Genomic DNA, 20,211 nt, shown 5'->3' on the forward strand with positions numbered 1-20,211 from the left:
CACTACTGGGAGATGACAACAAGGAGTCAATGATAAAAAGAAAAACTACACAAAAGCTCACCATAATTAAAACAGAACTTTTGGTAGAATCAAAGAACTGAAAACAAAAGTAGATGGGATGATGGTTAAACAAGTCATAGTATATGAATGATAAAGGAATATTATGTTATGATAATGGAATATTATTATACTATAAGAAATGATGAAAACTGAGAAATGTGGAAATATCTTTATGAATTGACAGAGTGAAATAAGAAGAATCAAGAAAATTATATATACATAATATATATGGATATTCCTATACATATTCACATAGATTACAGCAATGTAAATAGAACTTTGTTGTTCATTCCTAGAGGAGAGTTCTCTTTTCTTTGGGAAAGGCAGGGTCATCCTGGAATGGGTTCACCCTAAGAAAGGAGACCACACCTTGGACAGCATTGTGATTTCAGAAACGTCTGATGAGCTCAGTCTCTGGGGAGTTTACTAACAGAGCAGAGCAACATAGACCTCAGTGACAAGCTGCCATTGTCCTAATGTTAAAGCTGCTACCAATAGCATCATATTGATGAATGGCTCAAAAGTGGAAGATCTGAGAGGAGGGACCATACTAACAATTAGTCACAGGTTTGGATATATATCGGGTTGTTGCATTCTGTCACCAGTTATCACATGCTGGTACTTGCCTGGTATTGATTGTGCACCCAGGAGCCTGACTAATACAGGAGACTCCCATACTACCTAGACCATCACCAATATCCTATCTTCCATCAATCAGGTGATAGGGTGGGATGGTTCTGGAAAAGGAAAATGAAAAGGATGTCTTTTCACTTTAAGAAATATAATTGTTGGGGTGGCTAGGTGGTGTAGTGGATAAAGCACCAGCCTTGGAGTCAGGACCACCTGGGTTCAAATCTGGTCTCAGATACTTAATAATTACCTAGCTGTGTGGCCTTGGGCAAGCCACTTAACCCCATTTGCCTTGCAAAAATTAAAAAAAAAGAAATATGATTGTTGCAGAAAGGAGGTTATGTTGTTCAAACTTTTGTCATTCTTTTTGAATTTCTTTTCTACCTGTATGCATTTATAAAGTACAATGTTTAGAATACATGAAGGATTGTTTTAAGTCCTGTATTGATGTTTTCTGTGGTTACTGTTCTAACAAACATTTGTACATAGTAATAGAAGTGTTTACATTGTAAAGTTTGTTAAATAAAACACTTGCAATGGTTTTGCCATCTGATTTTTTGATTAAAAGTAAACATTTGAAAATATGAAAAAAAGAAAAGAAATATAATTGTGCAAGTCATGTCTTCATGTACAAAACCATATAGTCCCCCTCGATTAAGAAGGATGAACATCAACATCATCATTTTTAGTCATGTCCTACTCTTTGTGCCTCATTTGGGGTTTTCTTGGCAAAGAGACTGGAATGGTTTGCCATTTCCTTCCCCAGCTCATTTTACAGATATAGAAACTGAGGCAAACAAGATTGAATTACTTGCCCAGAGTGATACAGCTAGTAAGTATCTGAGATCAGATTTGAATTTACAAAGATGACTCTTCCTGATTTCAGGCCTGGCATTATCCATTAGTGCTCCATAAATAGAACAATAATAACAAAACAATAAAAATGGTATATTTCAAAACAAAAATAATAAAAATAAATAAATAAACAAAAAAATTTACCCTAAAGAAAAGATATCGGAAGGCATTGCATATCAGACTTTTTTCACTTCCTCAGTTAGTTTTCCAGAAAGTTTTTCCCTTTCTTTATTATTTATTATGAAGGAAATGCAAGTGAATCAAAAGCAAAATATCTTAAAAACATTCTTAAATGATTAAAAAATAATAATTCATAGTCACTCCAACCCTACAATGAAATTTTGGAACAAAATTAATGAGACTTCTTAGAGGAAGATTTTTATATTCTGCATCAAATACATTTTTGTCAGTTGACCCAGAAACCCATCTAATCTCCTTTAATAATATCATACCTCTGAAATCATATATTCTAAGTTATAAATAACAAACTTACAAATAAGCTTTTAGAAAACTACCTATTTGTAAGTTAGTGATTTCTTCTATTTGGCATCTCAGCAGGATAGCACTGTTCAAACCCATGAGTTCATTTGTATAGAAAGTTCCCCATAAGGAAAGACCCTCAACCACAGCAAATCAGCTTATAGTCTTAGAGCTGCCTGAGGCATGGAGAGGTTAAATGATTTGCCCAGGGTCAGATAATCACCATGTGTCAGAAACTAGATTTTCATCCAAATCTTCTAAACTTCAAGGTCTGATCTCTATTGATTATACTACACTGAATCATTAGACTAAATGACTAACTAATTATGCCAAAAGGAGCAAAATAAGCAAAATAAACAAAGAAAAAAAGAATAAGATTAAATGGGTTATGACTTTATTCCTTAAATATTGCCAAGGAAATACTGCCTTGATTTTTTTTTAAAAACATATAATTTTATTTTAAAGAGAAGTAAAAATGAGACAAAGTTTTGGGGTTTTTTAATATACTAAATGGAAACATTCCATTCAATAATTTGAATACTAATTGAATGGAATTAGCACTGTTAAGCCTTATAAGACTCGTGAAATAAAATTAGATAACAGTCCTGGCTTTTGAGAATCCAAGTCAGTATATGAAGCTAAGTAGGTACTTTGTGGGAACATTAAATAAAATACAGCAAAGAATGAAGAAAATAATTCAGTTTGGTTTTTTTCCCTTTAATAATTCAAAAGTTGATCTCAAGTTAGGCTCATTGGTAATGCATTGGATACGGGCATTGATTGGTGAGTCTGACATCGGATCATTGCAGCTATTGCTCTCCGGAATCTATGAGGAAGGAAAGAGATCTGTTATATCCTAATTGCTTAAAACATTGATTTTTTTAAAACTTCAAATATTCTCTGTCTATAAATCTAACATCTCCATTTGAATACCTTTAAAAAATGGTTAGAGAGCTGTCCTCAAAGTCAGGAAGATTGGAATTCATGTCCTGACTTTGACACTCCAAAGGTAGAGTGATGTCAATAGGAATTTAATAATCTTCTACTTCCTAGCAGAGGCCCAATCTTACTGAAAATTTTGACATGGTCAATTGCTTTTAAAGAGTCAAAAAGGGGCAGCTAGGTGGCGCAGTGGATAGAGCACTGGCCCTGGAGTCAGGAGTACCTGAGTTCAAATCCGACCTCAGACACTTAACAATTACCTAGCTGTGTGGCCTTGGGCAAGCCACTTAACCCCATTGCCTAGCAAAAAAAAAAAAAGAAAGAAAGAAAGAAAAAACTAAAAAAAAAGTCAAAAAGAATTTATTAAGTACCTACTATATTTCAGGGACTGAAAATACAAAAATAATCAATGAAATAAATGATCCCTCCTGGCAAAGAGTTTACATTCTAATAATGGAGGAAAGAAGGATACTCAGTAAGGATCATTGAGCTTTCAAATGACTAGAGCCATCCCAAGAGAACTCCAAAGAGAATTCTAATTAGTGAATGAATGTAATAATCATTCTTCCTGTTAAATAGGCTTATTGTATCATTAATATAAGTGTTTCTCTGCATCTACTGTCTACACATTAAGTAGCTTTAGGCATACAAAAATTCATCAGAAAGCAATAGAGTTCAAATTCTAAGTTTCTAAGTTTCTAAATTTCTTCTTCTATATTGAATTTTACAGGTGAAATATTTCAATAGAACCAATTCATTCTATCCTACCTACAATTTACATAAAATATAAACTGAGTTTGTTTGAAGTAGAAGTGACTTCTTGAAGAAGACGCAGATGGCTAAAATTAGGATGCCTAAAATTAGGACCATTATGTCCCTGGGCTTTTTAAATCACCATCATTTGAGAGGCAGCATGACTTAGTGAATAGAGCACTGGACCTAGTTCCAAATTCTGCCTCACTTACAGACATATCATTGATTTTTTGGATAAATTCTTTAGCTCTCTCTGGGTTTCACTATCCTCACTAAAAGAGAAGTTTGAATCTGCAAACTGCCAATGTCCCTACCAACTCCAGACCTTTGTCATAAACTCCTACCTCTGCTACCTTTTTATATCAATATAACTTTTATCATTTCAGTTTAGAACTTACTTCTTGTTGGCAGCTACATATATACATGGATTGTAGAATGTGGAAGACTTTGCAAAAAGAGGGGCAATGATAGCCATTGCTGGAGGAATCTCCTTTGGGTCCCCAAAAGAAGCCCATAAGCACACAATAGAATAAGGGGACCATGCAAGCAAGAACATTAAAATCATTATCACAGACATCTGGAAAACAAAACATTTGTTCACTTAAACACTTCAATATATAAAAAACATCTGACTTAGTATTGGGGCAAGGCATAGCAGTATAACAGTCAGAAAGCAGTCTTCAAAGTCAGGAAGACTAGAGTTTGAATCCTGCATCTGACACTCATGGACTGTGTCATCCTTCGGCAAGTCACTTAACTTTCCAATGCTTTAAGAAAAATCTCTAGCAATATAACTTGAAAGGGAAGGGAAGAAGCATTTAAATACTGCCAGACACTATGCTATGTGTTTTTTACAATATTATCTCATGTGATCTTCACAACACCCTATGAATAAGGTACCATCATTATCCTCATTTTACAGTTGAGGTAACTTGAGACAAAGGTAAAATGACTTGCCCAGGATCACATAGCTGGTATCTAAAACCAGATTTGAGCTCCAGTCTTCCTGACTTCAAGTCTAGTTCTTGATCACTGTGCTATGATTTGCTCAGAAGGGGATGACCGTCCCTCACTGCCAATGTTTTCTTTCAAATTATGCATCTGTTCTGCATGTCTGGACCTAATTATTTTTACATACTGAGTCTCCATGAGAATGTATGGCAGAGATTATTTCTTTATATTCACTTGGGCGTAGCACAGTGGCTGGCATGCAGTAAGCACTTAATAAATGCTTATTGAAGGGAATTTCTAGCCAATGGCATCACAGGTCCATTTCCTATACTTTCTTTTGGGACTGGATAATCGTATGGATATATTTAACCACAGGCTAAGTTAACTTTGGGAATCTTACACAAATTCATACAACCCTAGAACAAGTTTTTTGTTGTTCAGTCAATTCAGTCATACCCAACTTCTTGGGAGGCTCCTTTTGAGTTTTCTTGGCAAAAATATTGGAGTAGTTGGCCATTTCCTTCTCTAGCTCATTTGACAGATGAGGAAACTGAGGCAAACAGGGTTAAGGGACTTGCCCAAGGTCACACAGCTAGTAAGGGAGGTCACATTTGAACTCAGGAATTTGATTCTTTCTGATCAGGTCCAGGCACTATGGCAAGCCTTAGTTGTCCAGAACACAGCTTGACCATATGGAAAAAGTGTCCTGTCAGCAGTCTGACCCCCCTCCTCCTTTCTCTGGCATGGCTGGGGACTGCTGAGCAAGCTCAAGCCAGAGATGGGAACTTTGAGGGGAGGGGTGGGAGGAGAATGGAAAGGAAGGGAAGAAGATCCTTATTCAAGCGGCAAGGGGAGAGAATGTGACAGCAGCAAATGTTTGCAATCCCCAGAAAACTAGCCGGCCTTGTGCCTTAGGTTGCTCAAATATCCTGGATGACTTGTTGCCATGTTGGGGACTGAGGGAGATTTAGAGAAGTAAACTTGGAGCTCAACTGACTGCAACATAGGAGCATTTATACAATGAGAATAGCAAGAAGTTTTCTCAAAGAATCATCCTCTTACCTTTGTTACATCGACTTGGTTTGACCAGTCTCTATTTATGTGCTCTGGGCAGTTGCTAGTAGTATAGTGTTTCATCTTTTGAGAAACATTGTAGTAACAGTAAAACATGACTGCCAAGGGCATGACAAAATTTATAGCAATAACAGTCATTGTGTAAGAAACAAAAGAGCTGAAAAATAAAGGCAATTATTACATCTCAAAGAATTTTTAAGCAAAAAAATTAATACCTAGACCAAAATTCTCCTATCTAAAAATCACTCTCATAATTCTTAGAAAGTTTATCTTTTTTTTCTTTTTCTGGTTTTCATAGTATCATTTTTTATGAATTCCATTCTCACAGGAGGTCACTTTGTCTACACAGCTCCCAAAAGATATTTTATTCCTAGGCAATCTCTGAAAGATTTTAAGGAATAGGTAGACACTAGGACCTCATTAAGAATTCTGGGTCCCTACCCCATCCCCAGTTCTCTTCTTCTCCATCTAAAATGAAGGAAAGATGATGCCTATCCTCCATTCATAGGGAATAAGGAAGAAGAAGGGAAGGGTATAGGTATGTGTAGTTGTTGTTCAGTTGTTTTTAGTTGTGTCCAACCCTTCATGACCCCATTTTGAGTTTTCTTGGCAAAGATACTAGAGGAGTTTGCTATTTCCTTCTCCAACTCATTTGACACATGAGGAAATTGAGGCAAAAAGGGTTATGTGACTTGGACAGGGTCACACAGCTCATAAATGTTTCAGACCACATTTGAGCTCATGAAAATGAGTCTTTCTGAATCCAAGCCCAGGGTTCTATCAACTCATCACCTAGTTGCTCATATAGGTATATAGATAGGGAAAAAAACACTAAACAATCCTCCCTCCAAACAACTAAAGAACTTCCCTATATCTCCTGCCTTGCTTTCAAAGCCTCTGTGATCTGAAAACATGAAATTTTATCTCCCATTCAACCCATCCCCACTCTGCCCTGAATCAGTCCCTGTCTAGAATCTCTTATAGTTCTCAAAACATCTGCAAGGCTGAGGAATTCTCTTTAAAGAAGAGGGAGGAAAGACTGAACTAAGTCAAAATCCAGAGGAACGTTTGTAGAATGTGTCTTTACATAGTAAAACTCTCTTACGCATCATTCGTCCGCCAGTTTATAGTACATGTAGCACCAGTTGGATCCGGAGCGTAACCAGCCCAACCTATAATAGGCATTAAGGCCCAAAAAAAGCCATTCACCCAAGCAGTCAGAATCATTGTGGTGTAATTATAAGGAGACATTCTTCTTCCTATTAACCAATAAACATAATCAATGCTGATATCATTCATCAATAAACTCTTCTGTACATCCACTTGATTTTTTTTAAACCTGGGATTGAGTTAAACTCTCAGTTTTTTTTTTTAATTTTAGGAGGGTTTTTTTTTACAGTTTAGCATTTGGTTCTCTCAAACTTTGAGTATGCACACATACTTCATTATTAAAAGCATTGTATTATCAAAGACAAACCAATTTTGTCTGTGACTCACTGCACACATACTACATTATTAAAGGTATTGTGTTATCAGAAGCAGGTAAACTAATTTAGTCTGTAACCCACTCACTGCTTAGCACCTATATTCTATCTCTGTAGTATTTACAACATTTAATTTGGCAAATGGAAGAATCCTCTACTGGAGCATTTACTCTTCCACCTCTATTCCAGTTTCATTGCAGGGTCTCTACACAATGAAGAGTTCAAGTTGCTGACCATCTGCCCTCTTGAGTATATTACAGAAGTATAGATTAAACTGTCAGTAAACAGGTAAAGAAAATGATAGAATCCCTGCAATGTTGCAAAAGACCAAGTGAAGTTTACCAGTGGACTTCAGGAAAAAGATTTAAAAACAAAATAAAAAATTCCTCTCTTCACAGCTTCCTGTGTGATGTCCGGACTTGAAGCTCAAACAAAGCAAAACTAATTCTCCAGAGAAAGGTGAGCTGGTGTCCAGAACAACATAAGAATTCTTCAACTAAAGATCATCTGGAAGAAATGATCAGCTCTGACCCAAGAGCTACCTTATAAATATGGTTCCCAGGCTATATGGGAACAAGTGTAGTGTTCTTCTAAGTCCCTCTTTGGTAAGACAGGTAGATTCTCCACACCACCTGAACATCATGCTCAGGAATTCACTGTAAGTCCTTTGATTAGACATGAAGTGTACTGAAAGAAAGAAACTGACAATCTTTTTTCTAAAAATGCAATAGAAATTCAAGGGTTAGTTTGCTTGTCACTTTCAACATCAGAAACCTAAAGAAGAGATCACAACTTCAAGAACAAATTTTCTTAGTCATCTCTGAGAAGATGGATAATGCAGGAGATTTTTTTTTTAGGTTTTTGCAAGCAACAGGAGTTTTTTTTTTTTTTAGGTTTTTGCAAGGCAAATGGCATTAAGTGGCTTGCCCAAGGCCACACAAGCTAGGTAATTATTAAGTGTCTGAGGTCGCATTTGAACTCAGGTACTCCTGACTCCAGGGCCAGTGCTCTATCCACTGCGCTACCTAGCTGCTGCCCCTATGCAGGAGATTTTTTAGAAGAAAATGGGAAGAAATCAAGTAAGCAGTTGTCTTAAATGTAAGAACAAAAATAGAAAACAAAATTATGTGTTAAAACCAGAGTCAACACTCAACCAAAAAAATACAAAAAAAGAGATGTGATATCTTAACATGGTAAGGAGTTATGTATTTCCCAAAAAATAAGAGTGGGTCTTATATTAATTTTTGTTCAAAAGACACATTAGGGCTCTTCTAATCATTATTCAATCTATTCTTCTCTCTGTAAGGAGAGTTGGATGAATCCCAGACAAGCTAACCTCTTTGACCACCTCAAAAAACAAGTAGCAGCCTTAAATTGACCCACTTCTTCAGGGCTGTTTGTGCACTGGACTTTTTTGGGTTTCAAAAACCAATCTTATCTTTCTTGCCCTTAGTGATGATTACAGGTGAGGCTTTCTCTCCATCCAGACTCCAATTGGTCATTCAGCAATAAGTTTCGAGTTCATCGGTTTACATAAGCACTAACCTCTGGTCCAAAGGCACTCACTTATACTTATACAAATACTTATAATTTATTTTATCATTCATTTTAAGTATTAATGTCAATAATATTATTATTTATATTTAACTATATTAATATGATTATTTTATAATTCAGTATATGTCTGTAGTGGGTTACAGTAGACATACTAAATGTATCTATTTGGCTGATGATCTTAACTGGGCTTATTTGGGGAGTAGGGCTTCTATTACGAGCATCCTGAAAAAAATCATGTTAGGACTTATTTTGGGGGAAATGTGGCTTAATGAGAACCAAAACTATTAATGAGTGTGGCTGCAGATATATTTTCTGGCTAGGCAGTTACCTTAAACAGGTAATTTGGTCCAAACAGACTAAGTTAAAGTCCAAGTTGAAGATGGAAGTATAAGATGGAAAGCAGATTTTAATCAGTGATTCTCAGGGATGATCCAGGGACCCTTGGGAGTATCTTAAAAACCTTTCAAGGAGACCATGTGGTCAAAACTAAGACTGAGTTCCTTGAAAGCAGAGATTGTTTGGGTTTTTGCAGGGGGAGGATTTTTTGGTGGTCTTTCTTTGTACCTAAGCATTTCACATCCCACAGTACAAAGCACATAGTTGTTTGTCCTTCATTTCCAAAGAAGACCATAAGGTCAGGAAGTTGACACCACTACAGGCATGACAATTGAATTTGAATCTTCAAGATTCAACTGGAGATGGCACTGGATGCAAGGCAATCAGGGTTAAGTGACTTGCCCAAGATCACACAGCTAGTAAATGGCAAGTGTCTGGGGCTGGATTTGAACTCAGGTCCTCCTGACTCCAAGGTTGGGGCACTATCCACTACACCACCTAGGTGTCACTTAATAAATAGGTGCTTGTAAGTTATAATCAAGTGACTCATAATAATCCTAAAACATTTTAATTTCTAATACAGTTAAAATCTATAGATATAATCCATATAACAATCTTTTTGAGGAATCCTCAATTTTGAAGAGTATAAAGGGATCCTGAGACCAAAAAGGTTGAGAATCACTATAATAGACAGTAGAGTCAAGAGGATAATTTGAAACTAGCCTGGGAAAAACTGGCCCCACATAAAAAACAATACTGAGTGTGGCTCAGAACCATCAAAATTGCTTTGGATGTGTATATGGAGAATGGTGCAGTGACTCAGCCCTCATCATTAATCTGTTTTGAAAGCCAATGAGGAGAAAACTGTACCAAGGTCAGGTTGACAGATGGTCAGGTACCGATCAATAGCCACAGCAGTGAGTAATCCAATACTTGCCATTCCAAAAAAGATGTTTAAACCAGCATAAATCTGAAAGGAAAAATCAGAAACAATTTTAATCATCCTCCCAAGAAACAATCAAAGTTACTTGACTGTTGACTCAAAATTTTTTAACCAAGGTTAGACATATTTTAATATTACTAATTCTTAATCAGTAAAATAATTGACTTTTGTTTTTTAACTGTTTTAGTAAGATCATTCAGGTAAACATCATGATGAACTCATATCTGAAGAGATTTCCTCAAGTTTATGACTCTAATACATTTTATTACAGAAATTGCTTCCTTTCATGGTTTAAAAAAATTGACTAACTTATGCCTATTGAACTCGGTGCATCAAAACTCAGATTTTCTTTACATTAAAAATAAGTGAATGTCTTTAATGTTTAATTCTAAATAGGAACTTTTATTGGAAACATTTACTATAACAATATGGTAATTGAATTAAATTTTTTGGATACCACAATCAGTCCACAAAATTATTTGTTGTTGAACAACCATGGAAATTGGTTTGAAAACATATGTACAGGAACAGCTAGGACTCACAGTGGATAGTGTACCAGCCCTGGAGTCAGGAGGATCTGAGTTCAAATTCAGCCTTAATAATTGCCTAGCTGTTAATTAATTCCTTACAAGGGGAGCAAGTTACTTAATTTCATTGCCATGCAAAAGAAAAAAGGAAATATATATAAATATATATATATATACATATATATATATATATATATATATATATATACACAGTGAAATGAGCAGAACAAAGAAAACACTGTACACAAGAATCAGTCACATTGGATGACAAGCAACACAATGATTCAAGGTAAGTACAAAGGACTTATGAAGGAAAATGCTCCACATCCAGATAAAGAACTGATGGACTCTGAATGCAGATAGAAATCTATCTTTTTCAATTATTTTATTCTTTCTTGTGGTTATTTTTTTCCTTTTGATCTGCTTCTTCCACAACTGAGACTAATCTGGAAATGTTTTATATGATAGCACAAGTATAAACTACATCAAACTGCCTACCATTTTCAGAAGGGAGGATAGGAGGGAGAAAATTAGGGAACTCAAAATCTTGTAAAAAATGAATGCTAAAATTTTCATAATGTGTAATTGGGGGGAAAACACTATTAAAAGTGATGAAAATGTGAACAAACAAAAAAGAAAGAAAAATATATGTACAACAAATGAATACAGCAATATAAATTAAAAGAAGAAAAAATTGGTAGTACATAATTATAATGATTGCGTTTGGACTTGGAAAAGAGTTGAGAAAATGTACTTTTCCTCTCTCTCTTTTGCAGAAGTGAGGAAATGTGGATGTGGAATGTGATAGAAACTCCATCAGACTTTGTCAATGTATTGCTTAGCTTTGTTGAACTTTATTTGACTTTTTTGAAAAATAAATTTTGATTTAAAAAACAAATTTTTAAAAATAAGTTTTTATTGATGTCTTTTTTATTTCATCATAGTTCTGTTGATCGTTGTTGTTCACTTATTTTAGGTATGTCCAACTTTTAACTCCATTTGGGCTTGGCAAAGATCCTAGAATGGTTTTGTCATTTCCTTCTTCAGGTTCTCTCCCCATCCCTTTCAAAGAGTCACCCTCAGGGCAGCTAGGTGGCGCAATAGATAGAATGCCAGCCCTGGAGTCAGGAGGACCTGAGTTCAAATTTGACCCAGACACTTAATAATCACCTAGCTGTGTGGCCTTGGGCAAGTCTCTTAACCCTACTGCCTTGAAAAAAAAAATCAAAGCATCATCCTATAAAACAATAGTATTTTTCATAGATAAAAATATGTTTCCTTCTTTTTCTTTTAATTTTTTTTTACAAGGGCTAGTTCAGTGGGTAGGGGACTAGAGATGGGAACATTCAGAAATGAAATTGATATGAAACCAAAAGACCTTAACAAAAAAAAGTTTTAAAAGAAATTCATGCACAAATACACATAGCTCTGCTTGGCTTGGGATGTGCAAAATTCTTAAACTTGCTACTACTGGAGAGACAATATGATAGAAGTGCTGGCTCTGACTGTCCCTATTTGTGTGACATTAGGATAAGCCCATTCAGTTTCCTCATCTAGAAAAGAGAGGTAACTGATCATAATCATTATTCATATTTAGTTTGCCTTAAAGTTTGTGAAGCTTTCTGGATCTGACAAGATACAATCAATAAGATCATACATGGAAAGTAATTTGTCAACATAAACTGTTTTAGGATCACAAAATGGCAGAATTGAGAAAGAGATGAAACGGACCCTTAAAAAAAATTGTAGGGTATTGAATCTCCCTCAGTGAGGAAAATCATATGCAAATGGCCTTTTGAGTCAACAGTGCAAATAAAAATCATCTGACTTTTAAAGGTATCCTTAAGCTGTATCTTTCAGCCCAGCAGCCCGGTCTCTCAGCTGTTTCTTGAACTCAAGTTCGCTGACTGTTGCCCATGCCTAGGATGTCCTCTTGGTTTCCAGATGTTGTTCAGTCCCATTCTGACTTAGATGACCTTATCTGCAGTGCTGGGTGGGTTGTCACTTCTTTTCTAGTTCATCTTGCAGATTGGCTCAGGTCACAGTTACTTAGAGTCTGAGGCTGCATTTGAACTTGGGTCTTTCTTGGGTCTTTTCAGATTCAGGGCTCTATCTTCTGAATCACCTAATGGCCCCCTTGGCTCTCATGGTCTCCTTCAGATCTCAGCTAAAATCTGACCTTCTACAACAGGCCATTCCTTGTCACTCTCACTACTAGCATCTTCCCTCATATATTACTCCATATTTTACATATATACATATAATATACATTATACATGTAGGTATACATGTGTGTGTCTGTGCATACATATTACATACATGCCTACGTGTGTGTGATTTCTATGCATGTGTATAGAGTTATATATCTTATTGACACAGTGTTTGAATGTTATCTCCCACTTTAGAATGGGGACTTCTTTTTGTTGGGGGGGGTTGCAAGGCAATGGGGTTAAGTGACTTTCCCAAGTTCACTCAACTAGGTAATTATTAAGTGTCTGACTCTGGATTTGAACCCAGGTCCCCCTGACTCCAAGGTCAGTGCTCTATCCACTATGCCACCTAGCTGCCCCTCAGAATGGGGACTTCCTGAAAAAAAAGAACTATCTTTTGCTTTTCTTTGTATCTCCAGAGCTTAGTATAGTTGCCTGACATATTTTAAGTACTTAATTAAATGCTGGTTGATTTGGCATCTTTATTTTTCAGCTAATAATTTCAGCTGATATTTCATGTCCTTTATAGCTGAATTTTTTCTGATTCTCTTAAAAATTTTCCCTATAATCCATATTCACCATTAATACTGTCTTTCTTAGGCAAAATGGTGCTTTTGTCTGATGGGGCTCAGGTTTGAGGTACAATATATCCAAGACTCAAAGATCCAAGCAATCCTTCCCCTTCCCCCACAGTTAGAGCAAGCTCAATAACAATTGGTGAATGGCAGTAGTTCTCCTCTTGCCAAGAAAATTCATAAATGTTCACAAGTATCTATAGATCTGCAGCTTGGAGAATATTTCCCCCTTTGCTAGGATCCCCAACTTCTGACACAGCTGCCTAGTAGTTAGAACTAGAACCTCCGATCTTCTGAGATCCACTTCAGTGTTCTTTCCTCTAGGTCATATTTCCTCTTTGAATTGATGAAAAAATTGGGATTATTCAATCCTCTGTCATCATTCATCAGGAGCAAATTCCCAACTACAAGCCATTGTCATTAAAAGCATTAGATATGACAAATTTCCCTCTTAAAACAAATTTTTTAAAAAAGAAAAAAATTCTAATTGCTCTACTCTTTTCTCAAAAAATGAAGATTACTTTCAGTATTTAATATCAAAGGGTCATAGTTTAGGAGCAAGAAGGGACTTCAGTGTTCCTTTACTACAGAAGTTCTGAACCTTTTTTGGGTTATGGATCTCTTTGACAGTCTAGTAAAACCTATGAACCTCCTTTTGGAATTTTTTTTTATGCATGAAATAAAATATATCGGATTATGAAGGAGATCAATTATACTGAAATCCAGATATCAAATTTCTTTTAAGTCCACAGACCAGTCAGGTTAAGAACCCCTGCTTAACAGCCCTGTTTGTGGTGGCAAAGAATTGGAAACTGAGTGAATGTCCATCAATTGGGGAATGTCTGAACAAACTGTGGTATATATATGTTATGGAACACTATTGTTCTATTAGAAACCAGCAGGGATGGGAATTCAGGGAAGCCTGGAGGGATTTGCATGAACTGATGCTGAGCGAGACGAGCAGAACTAGAAAAACATTGTATACCCTAACAGCAACATGGGGGTGATAATCAACCTTGATGGACTTGCCCATTCCATCAATGCAACAATTAGGCACAATTTGGGGCTCTCTGCAATGGAGAATACCATCTGTATCCAAACAAAGAATTGTGGAGTTTGAACAAAGATCAAAGACTTTTACCTTTAATTTTAAAAAAAGTTATCTTATTATGTAGTTTTGCTATCTCATATTTTTTCCCCCTTAAGGATATGATTTCTCTCTCATCACATTCAACTTAGATCAATGTATACCATGGAAACAATGTAAAGACATTAGACTGCCTTCTGAGGTGGGGGAGAAGCAAGATTGGGGGGGGATTGTAAAATTCAAAATAAATAAATAAATGAAGTTTAAAAAACTGCTTAGGTCCAACAATTTCATTTTACAATTGAGGAAACTCAGACATAGGGAAGTTTTTCCCAAGACCATACAATAAGTTCAGAAGAAGAATTTGAAGCTAGGTCTTCTGCCTCTGGAATCAATATTCTTGTTCCACCTTATTCTCTAATAATGCAAAAGTTCTCAAATACCTGACATCCAGCATATCCAAATTTCCAACTTCCATAGAGGTCTGAAGCAGCAGACATGGGATAGCCAATGCTGCTAACCCCTATATCAGTCACAGCCAGATTTATGATAATTGTATTTGTTGCTGTCCGAAGTTCCTTATATTTCACAAAGATACCTAGCACAATGACATTGCTGAAAATACTGATCACACCTACAAAGACACAGAAAACAAGAACAAGAGAAATATGAACATCATATGGCCAGAAAGGATCATCATGATATGATTTTGTAGACATACTGACAAGGAGTCTTCACTGATGCAAATGTGGTGGATTGGAGGAAGTATAACAGACAAGGGTAACATCTGCACTTAAGAAAAGTCTGTAAACTCCACTGATCCAAAAAGAACTCTGAACCAGAGTGTGTCTAGAGAGATCCTTAGGGAGCTTGCCCTCTATTGGGAGTATATAAAAATAAAGTATATAAAATATATAAAAATAAAAGTAAAAATATAAAAATAAAGTAAAATGAAGAGGAAAATTAAAATGTAATTAAAAATCAATAAAATATTAAAATTTCAAAAACATGTATAACAACACAAAATATTGAATGTCAGTAAACATTAATATAGCAACAAACAATATTATAAAATCATGTTCTATAAAAATAAAACTAAAAAATTTTAAATTAAAAATATTAACTAAAGCAAATGTTAAATATCAAGTGATTAGCTTACTTGAACCCATGTGACTTTTGAGAAAAACTTTAAAAACCATATTGGTAAAAACAAAGGAAGACCTAAATAGTTAGAAAGATAGTTAATGTCCTTTGATGGTGTCAAGGATCCTTGGCTGCTGGTTGCAAGGGCTCTGGCACAGACACACAAAAGAAAATAGAGAAGGAATTAGAGGGTGATGAAAAGGATCCAAATGCTGAAAACTATCGTTATATATAATTGGAAAAAATTAACATAACATTGAAAATAAATAAAGAGGTCATTCTCTGCCTAGCTTCAATCACTTGAATGGGTATTGCCTCAGTCACATGACAGTTTGTTAAAGACCCTAGCTTAAAAAGGACAAGGTCTCTCATTGCATCCAGGGCCATCCCCATATCTAGCCACTGGATCCAGATACTACCAGAGGAGAAAATGAGGCTGGTGACTTTGTCTCATACTTGACTGAGAAAAGACATCATTGGCCCTGAGCTCACTCCTTCTATATCTCAAAACCACTCTACATCATTCTCCATTCTCCTCTTCTTTGTATCCATCTTAGAAGAAATCATCCTTGCCAAGGACAACTTCTTTACTTGTTGCCATCTCTTCTACTAACCTGTCCCTTGGATCACCCCTCCACTCTCTCATCTTCAATCTCTTTATCTATTGATTCCTCCCCAGTACCTACACAGGACAGAAATTTTCCATGTATTGATTTAAGAACTGTAGGGATTGTGACTGTCTAAAAAAAGGTTTCCTGGACCTTTTCTCATTCCAAAAGAAAGATCAAGCTGAAATCTTTTGAGAAGTAAGAAAGTGTGCTGAGAGGAAGACAAGAATCAAGGGTGCTTACATATATGTTTCCTCCCTAACTATGCATGTTTTCCAAAGTTCTATTCTGGGTCTTCTCTTGTCTCACTCCTTTATCTCTTGGCAATATCATCAATTCTCATGAGTTCAATTAATATATGATAGATGATTAGCATTTGATTATCAAATCTATATATTCCCATCCTAATGAACTTTAATATTTACAATAGAAATGGAAAGGAAACTGATATCTTATTGTCTGATCTTGCTATCTCTTTTACTTTATGTTTCTTCTCTCATTACATTCAATTTGGATCAATGTATACCATAGAAACAATGTAAAGACTGGCAAATTGCCTTCTGTGGGGTGGGGGGAGAGAAGTAAGATTAGGGGGAAAAATTGTAAAACTCAAATAAAATCTTTAAGTTAAAAAAAAGAAATGGAAAGGAAACCCACATGCTAGAGATATTGGGAAAATAGAATTTAGCAACCGATTTAATGTGGGAGATGGGATGGTTCAAACTAAATAAGCTTGAGTGACTAGAAGAATGGTGGCACCATTGGAAGAAACAGAAAAGTTAAATGACAATGCTGGGAGGAAGATAACGAGTTGAGTTTGGGAAGTGTTGAATTCAAGGTGCTGGTGAGACTTCACAATGTAAAGGTAGAACAATTTGTGAGCTATCTAGAAGAAAAAAAGGAATGTTCTATTTATTTTATCATCAGATCATAGAATTAGAATTGGAAGGAACCACAGAAGTCATTATGTCCACCTCCCTCATTTTACAGTTAAGAAAAAAAGGTTGCCCAGGGTCATCTAAAGTAGGATTTGAAGTCTTTCAGACTCCCAAGACCAGTATCCACAAATCACTTAGCAATCTTAATGATTCTTTAATAAACTTAAATTCCTTGAGGTTAGGGATCAGTTCATTTGTTTATCTTTGCAACCAGATTGCTAGCACAGTGCTTTACCCATGGTAGGTTTGCTGAATTGAATCAGATGATAAATAAACTTCACTGGGGTGGCTAGGTGTCGAAGTGGATAGAGCACTGGCCTTGGAGTCAGGAGTACCTGGGTTCAAATCCAACCTCAGACACTTAATAATTACCTAGCTGTGTGGCCTTGGGCAAGCCACTTAACCCCATTGCCTTGAAAAATCTATAAATGAATGAATGAATGAATGAATAAATAAATAAATAAACTTCATGGGAGACAAAAAGGAACAAAGAAATGAAGAAAAGCAGCTGGTGGAACAGTAGAAGAGTACCAGGTCTGGAGTCCAGCAGTTCAAATCCAGCCTCAGACATTTACTAACTGTGAGACTCTGGAAAAATCATTTAACCTCAGTTTTCTCATCTGCAAAATGGAAATAATATTACCTACTTTATAGGGTTGTTTTGAGGACTAAATGATACATTTTATATCATTGTCATACATTATAAAGTCCTTGGCACATAACAGACACTACTACATAAATAAAAGTTTATTCTTCCCCTCTCTCTCCCTTCACACTCCCTCCCTCCCTCTCTTATAAACAACTAATGATAACATTTAAGGATAACACTAAGTTTCCTATGAATCCAGTCAAATGATATGGTCAACCATAAAAGCAACAGATAAATTGTAAATCACTTAAAAACTGTTCAAGATAATATATTCCATTTCATATCATTAGGCAACTCCCTATCTCTCTAGGTTGCAGAGGGGATATTGAACTTCATTTTTGGAGGAAATTTCCTACCAGGCATTCCCCATGATTATCAGTGAAATCAGAAGTCTGCTTTAAAAAAAGAAAAAAATTATGAAAATTGTCAGAGAAAATAGCAGATGGTCAAAAACAAAAAAACAATGCTGTAGAGCATTTCTTTTTATTTCTAATAAAAAAAAATTTGCTGCTCTCCATTTCATTGTAGTCACAACTATTGATTTAAAATCAAAAAATATGGATTCTTACCCATTTCTCTCCTTTGTCCCACTATGATCAACACCAAGTGCATCTTTCTTTTCCTTCCCATTTTAAAACATAACAACTGTTCAAATAGAAAAAAATAAATACCTGCTGTGATCAAATAAGCAGCCACAATAGTATGCTCTGCTGGTGAAAAGACTGAGTAATCTTCCTTTTCAGGTTCCAAACTCTTGAAGGAATCATTTTGAAACATGTTGTGGAGTAAATACTGGGGAACAACTTCCCAGACAAGTCCTCAGAAACTACAAAATGTTTTCAGGGAAAGATTTGCACAGAGAGACTACAAAGAGAAGCTCTTTCAACTGGTGGACATTCCCCACTAGATTTAATTGGGCTCAACTGCAAATTGGTTAAGTTTCCAGAACAAGAGATAAACTTGTTAACAGAACAAAGAGCAACCAACTCGAAGCATTTTGGCCAAGATGCTTGGGAATCAGCCGAAAATCTAAAGAGATTATTAAGTATTGGGGTCAGGCCCTGTCCCAAGAGGCTGAGGAAAGATTCTTCTAGATCTTGTGAATGTGGATTCCTGGTTGAAAATATTCCCTCATTATATTGAACTTAAAAAAGAGTGTGTGAGTCTGATTGTAAGACTGCATTGAGATAGGTTTTCTCACTAGGTACTTGGGGGGGGGGGGGGGGAATTGGTAGGTGAAAGACATGTGAGCCAGAGGGAAGTCAGGATCTGAAAGCAGGGAAAAGGAGAAAGAAAAGGATTGTGTCCTTCCCACAGGGCTAAGATCAGCCAGAAGGAATGAATTTCATAAAGTAAAGTGGGTGACCTGCCAAAGAATAATGAAGCACCAGGCAAGTTAAGTTCTAAGGCCTGGCAGATGCCAAAGGGGGCATGTTGTGGGAAATCCATCATGGGATTTGGCAGGGCCCTTGGCTTAGGCTTGCTAAATAGATTTGGGGTAACTCCACACATCCAAATCAAGTTACCAATCAAGTTATATCAACCTTTCAATTTCAAAGCATCTTAGTGACAATAGTCAGCGGACAGAAGAGTTGGAAAAGGAGCCCACAGCCAGGACTTGCACCAGGGCCACAAAAAGGAAAGGGCTACAATATGAAGGAGAAAAAAGTTTTAAGTCTGAGCCTCAGTGAATGCCAAGACTTGTCACAAACATCCTTCTTATCAAAGTCTGAGCAGCTTCCTTTTGATGGAAGTGAGAGAGAACAAGAAAAGCCAAAAGGAATACAGGATCAAGAAGTATTGCCATTCAGTTGTGCCAACCCCATGACCTCATTTGGGGTCTTCTTGGCAAAGATACTAGGGTAGCTTGCCATCTCCTTCTCTAGTTCATTTTACAGATGAGGAAACTGAGGCAAACAGGGTTAAGTTACTTGCCCAGCATCACACAGTTATAAAGTGTCTTGAGGCCAGATTTGACCTCATGAAGATGAGTCTTCTTAACTCCAGGTCCAGCCCTGTGCCACCTAGTTTACCCAAAACAGGAAGCAGAAGAGATATTACAAAATCAATCCAGTCCAACTTCCCCACCTCCCATCCATTTTACAGATAAAGAGAATGAGTCCCAGAGAGAGAAAAAAATAACTTGTCCAAGGTCATACAGATGGTGACTGGCAGAGCCAGAATTTGAATCCAAAGCTCCAACACCAAATGCAATGGCTTTTCTACTACAGTAATCTGTAGCAGAAAGTCAAAGTCACAGATTCTGCTGCTGCTGCAAACTACAAGACAATGGGCGGTCTTATTAGCTATGTTCAAGTATCATAAGATAATACATTTAGAAGCAGCCAGGTGGTGCAAGACTGGAATCAGGAAGACTTGTCTTCCTGCTAGCCTCAGACATTTATTAGT

At 36.3% G+C, this 20,211-nt stretch overlaps 1 protein-coding gene and 1 long non-coding RNA gene across 2 annotated transcripts; one reads left to right on the top strand and one right to left on the bottom strand.

The window, feature by feature from the left end:
* Positions 1-505: 505 nt before the first annotated feature.
* LOC141516092 (uncharacterized) lies at positions 506-7,997 on the top strand. The gene is made up of 3 exons (XR_012476607.1): positions 506-627; positions 7,419-7,517; positions 7,628-7,997. It is a non-coding gene; the product is annotated as an uncharacterized LOC141516092 (long non-coding RNA).
* On the bottom strand, positions 2,650-18,579 carry RRH (retinal pigment epithelium-derived rhodopsin homolog). The gene is made up of 7 exons (XM_074227395.1): positions 18,474-18,579; positions 14,908-15,098; positions 9,993-10,092; positions 6,851-7,004; positions 5,734-5,902; positions 4,119-4,297; positions 2,650-2,851 (listed from the first exon to the last, which is right to left on the bottom strand). The coding sequence occupies exons 1-7, from the start codon at positions 18,577-18,579 to the stop codon at positions 2,764-2,766; spliced, it is 987 nt and encodes a 328-aa protein (XP_074083496.1). The 3' UTR covers positions 2,650-2,763.
* Between the last annotated feature and the right edge of the window lie 1,632 nt (positions 18,580-20,211).

This window comes from Macrotis lagotis, chromosome 3 (assembly GCF_037893015.1).
Source record: "Macrotis lagotis isolate mMagLag1 chromosome 3, bilby.v1.9.chrom.fasta, whole genome shotgun sequence".
Classification (NCBI taxonomy): Eukaryota; Metazoa; Chordata; class Mammalia; order Peramelemorphia; family Peramelidae; genus Macrotis; species Macrotis lagotis.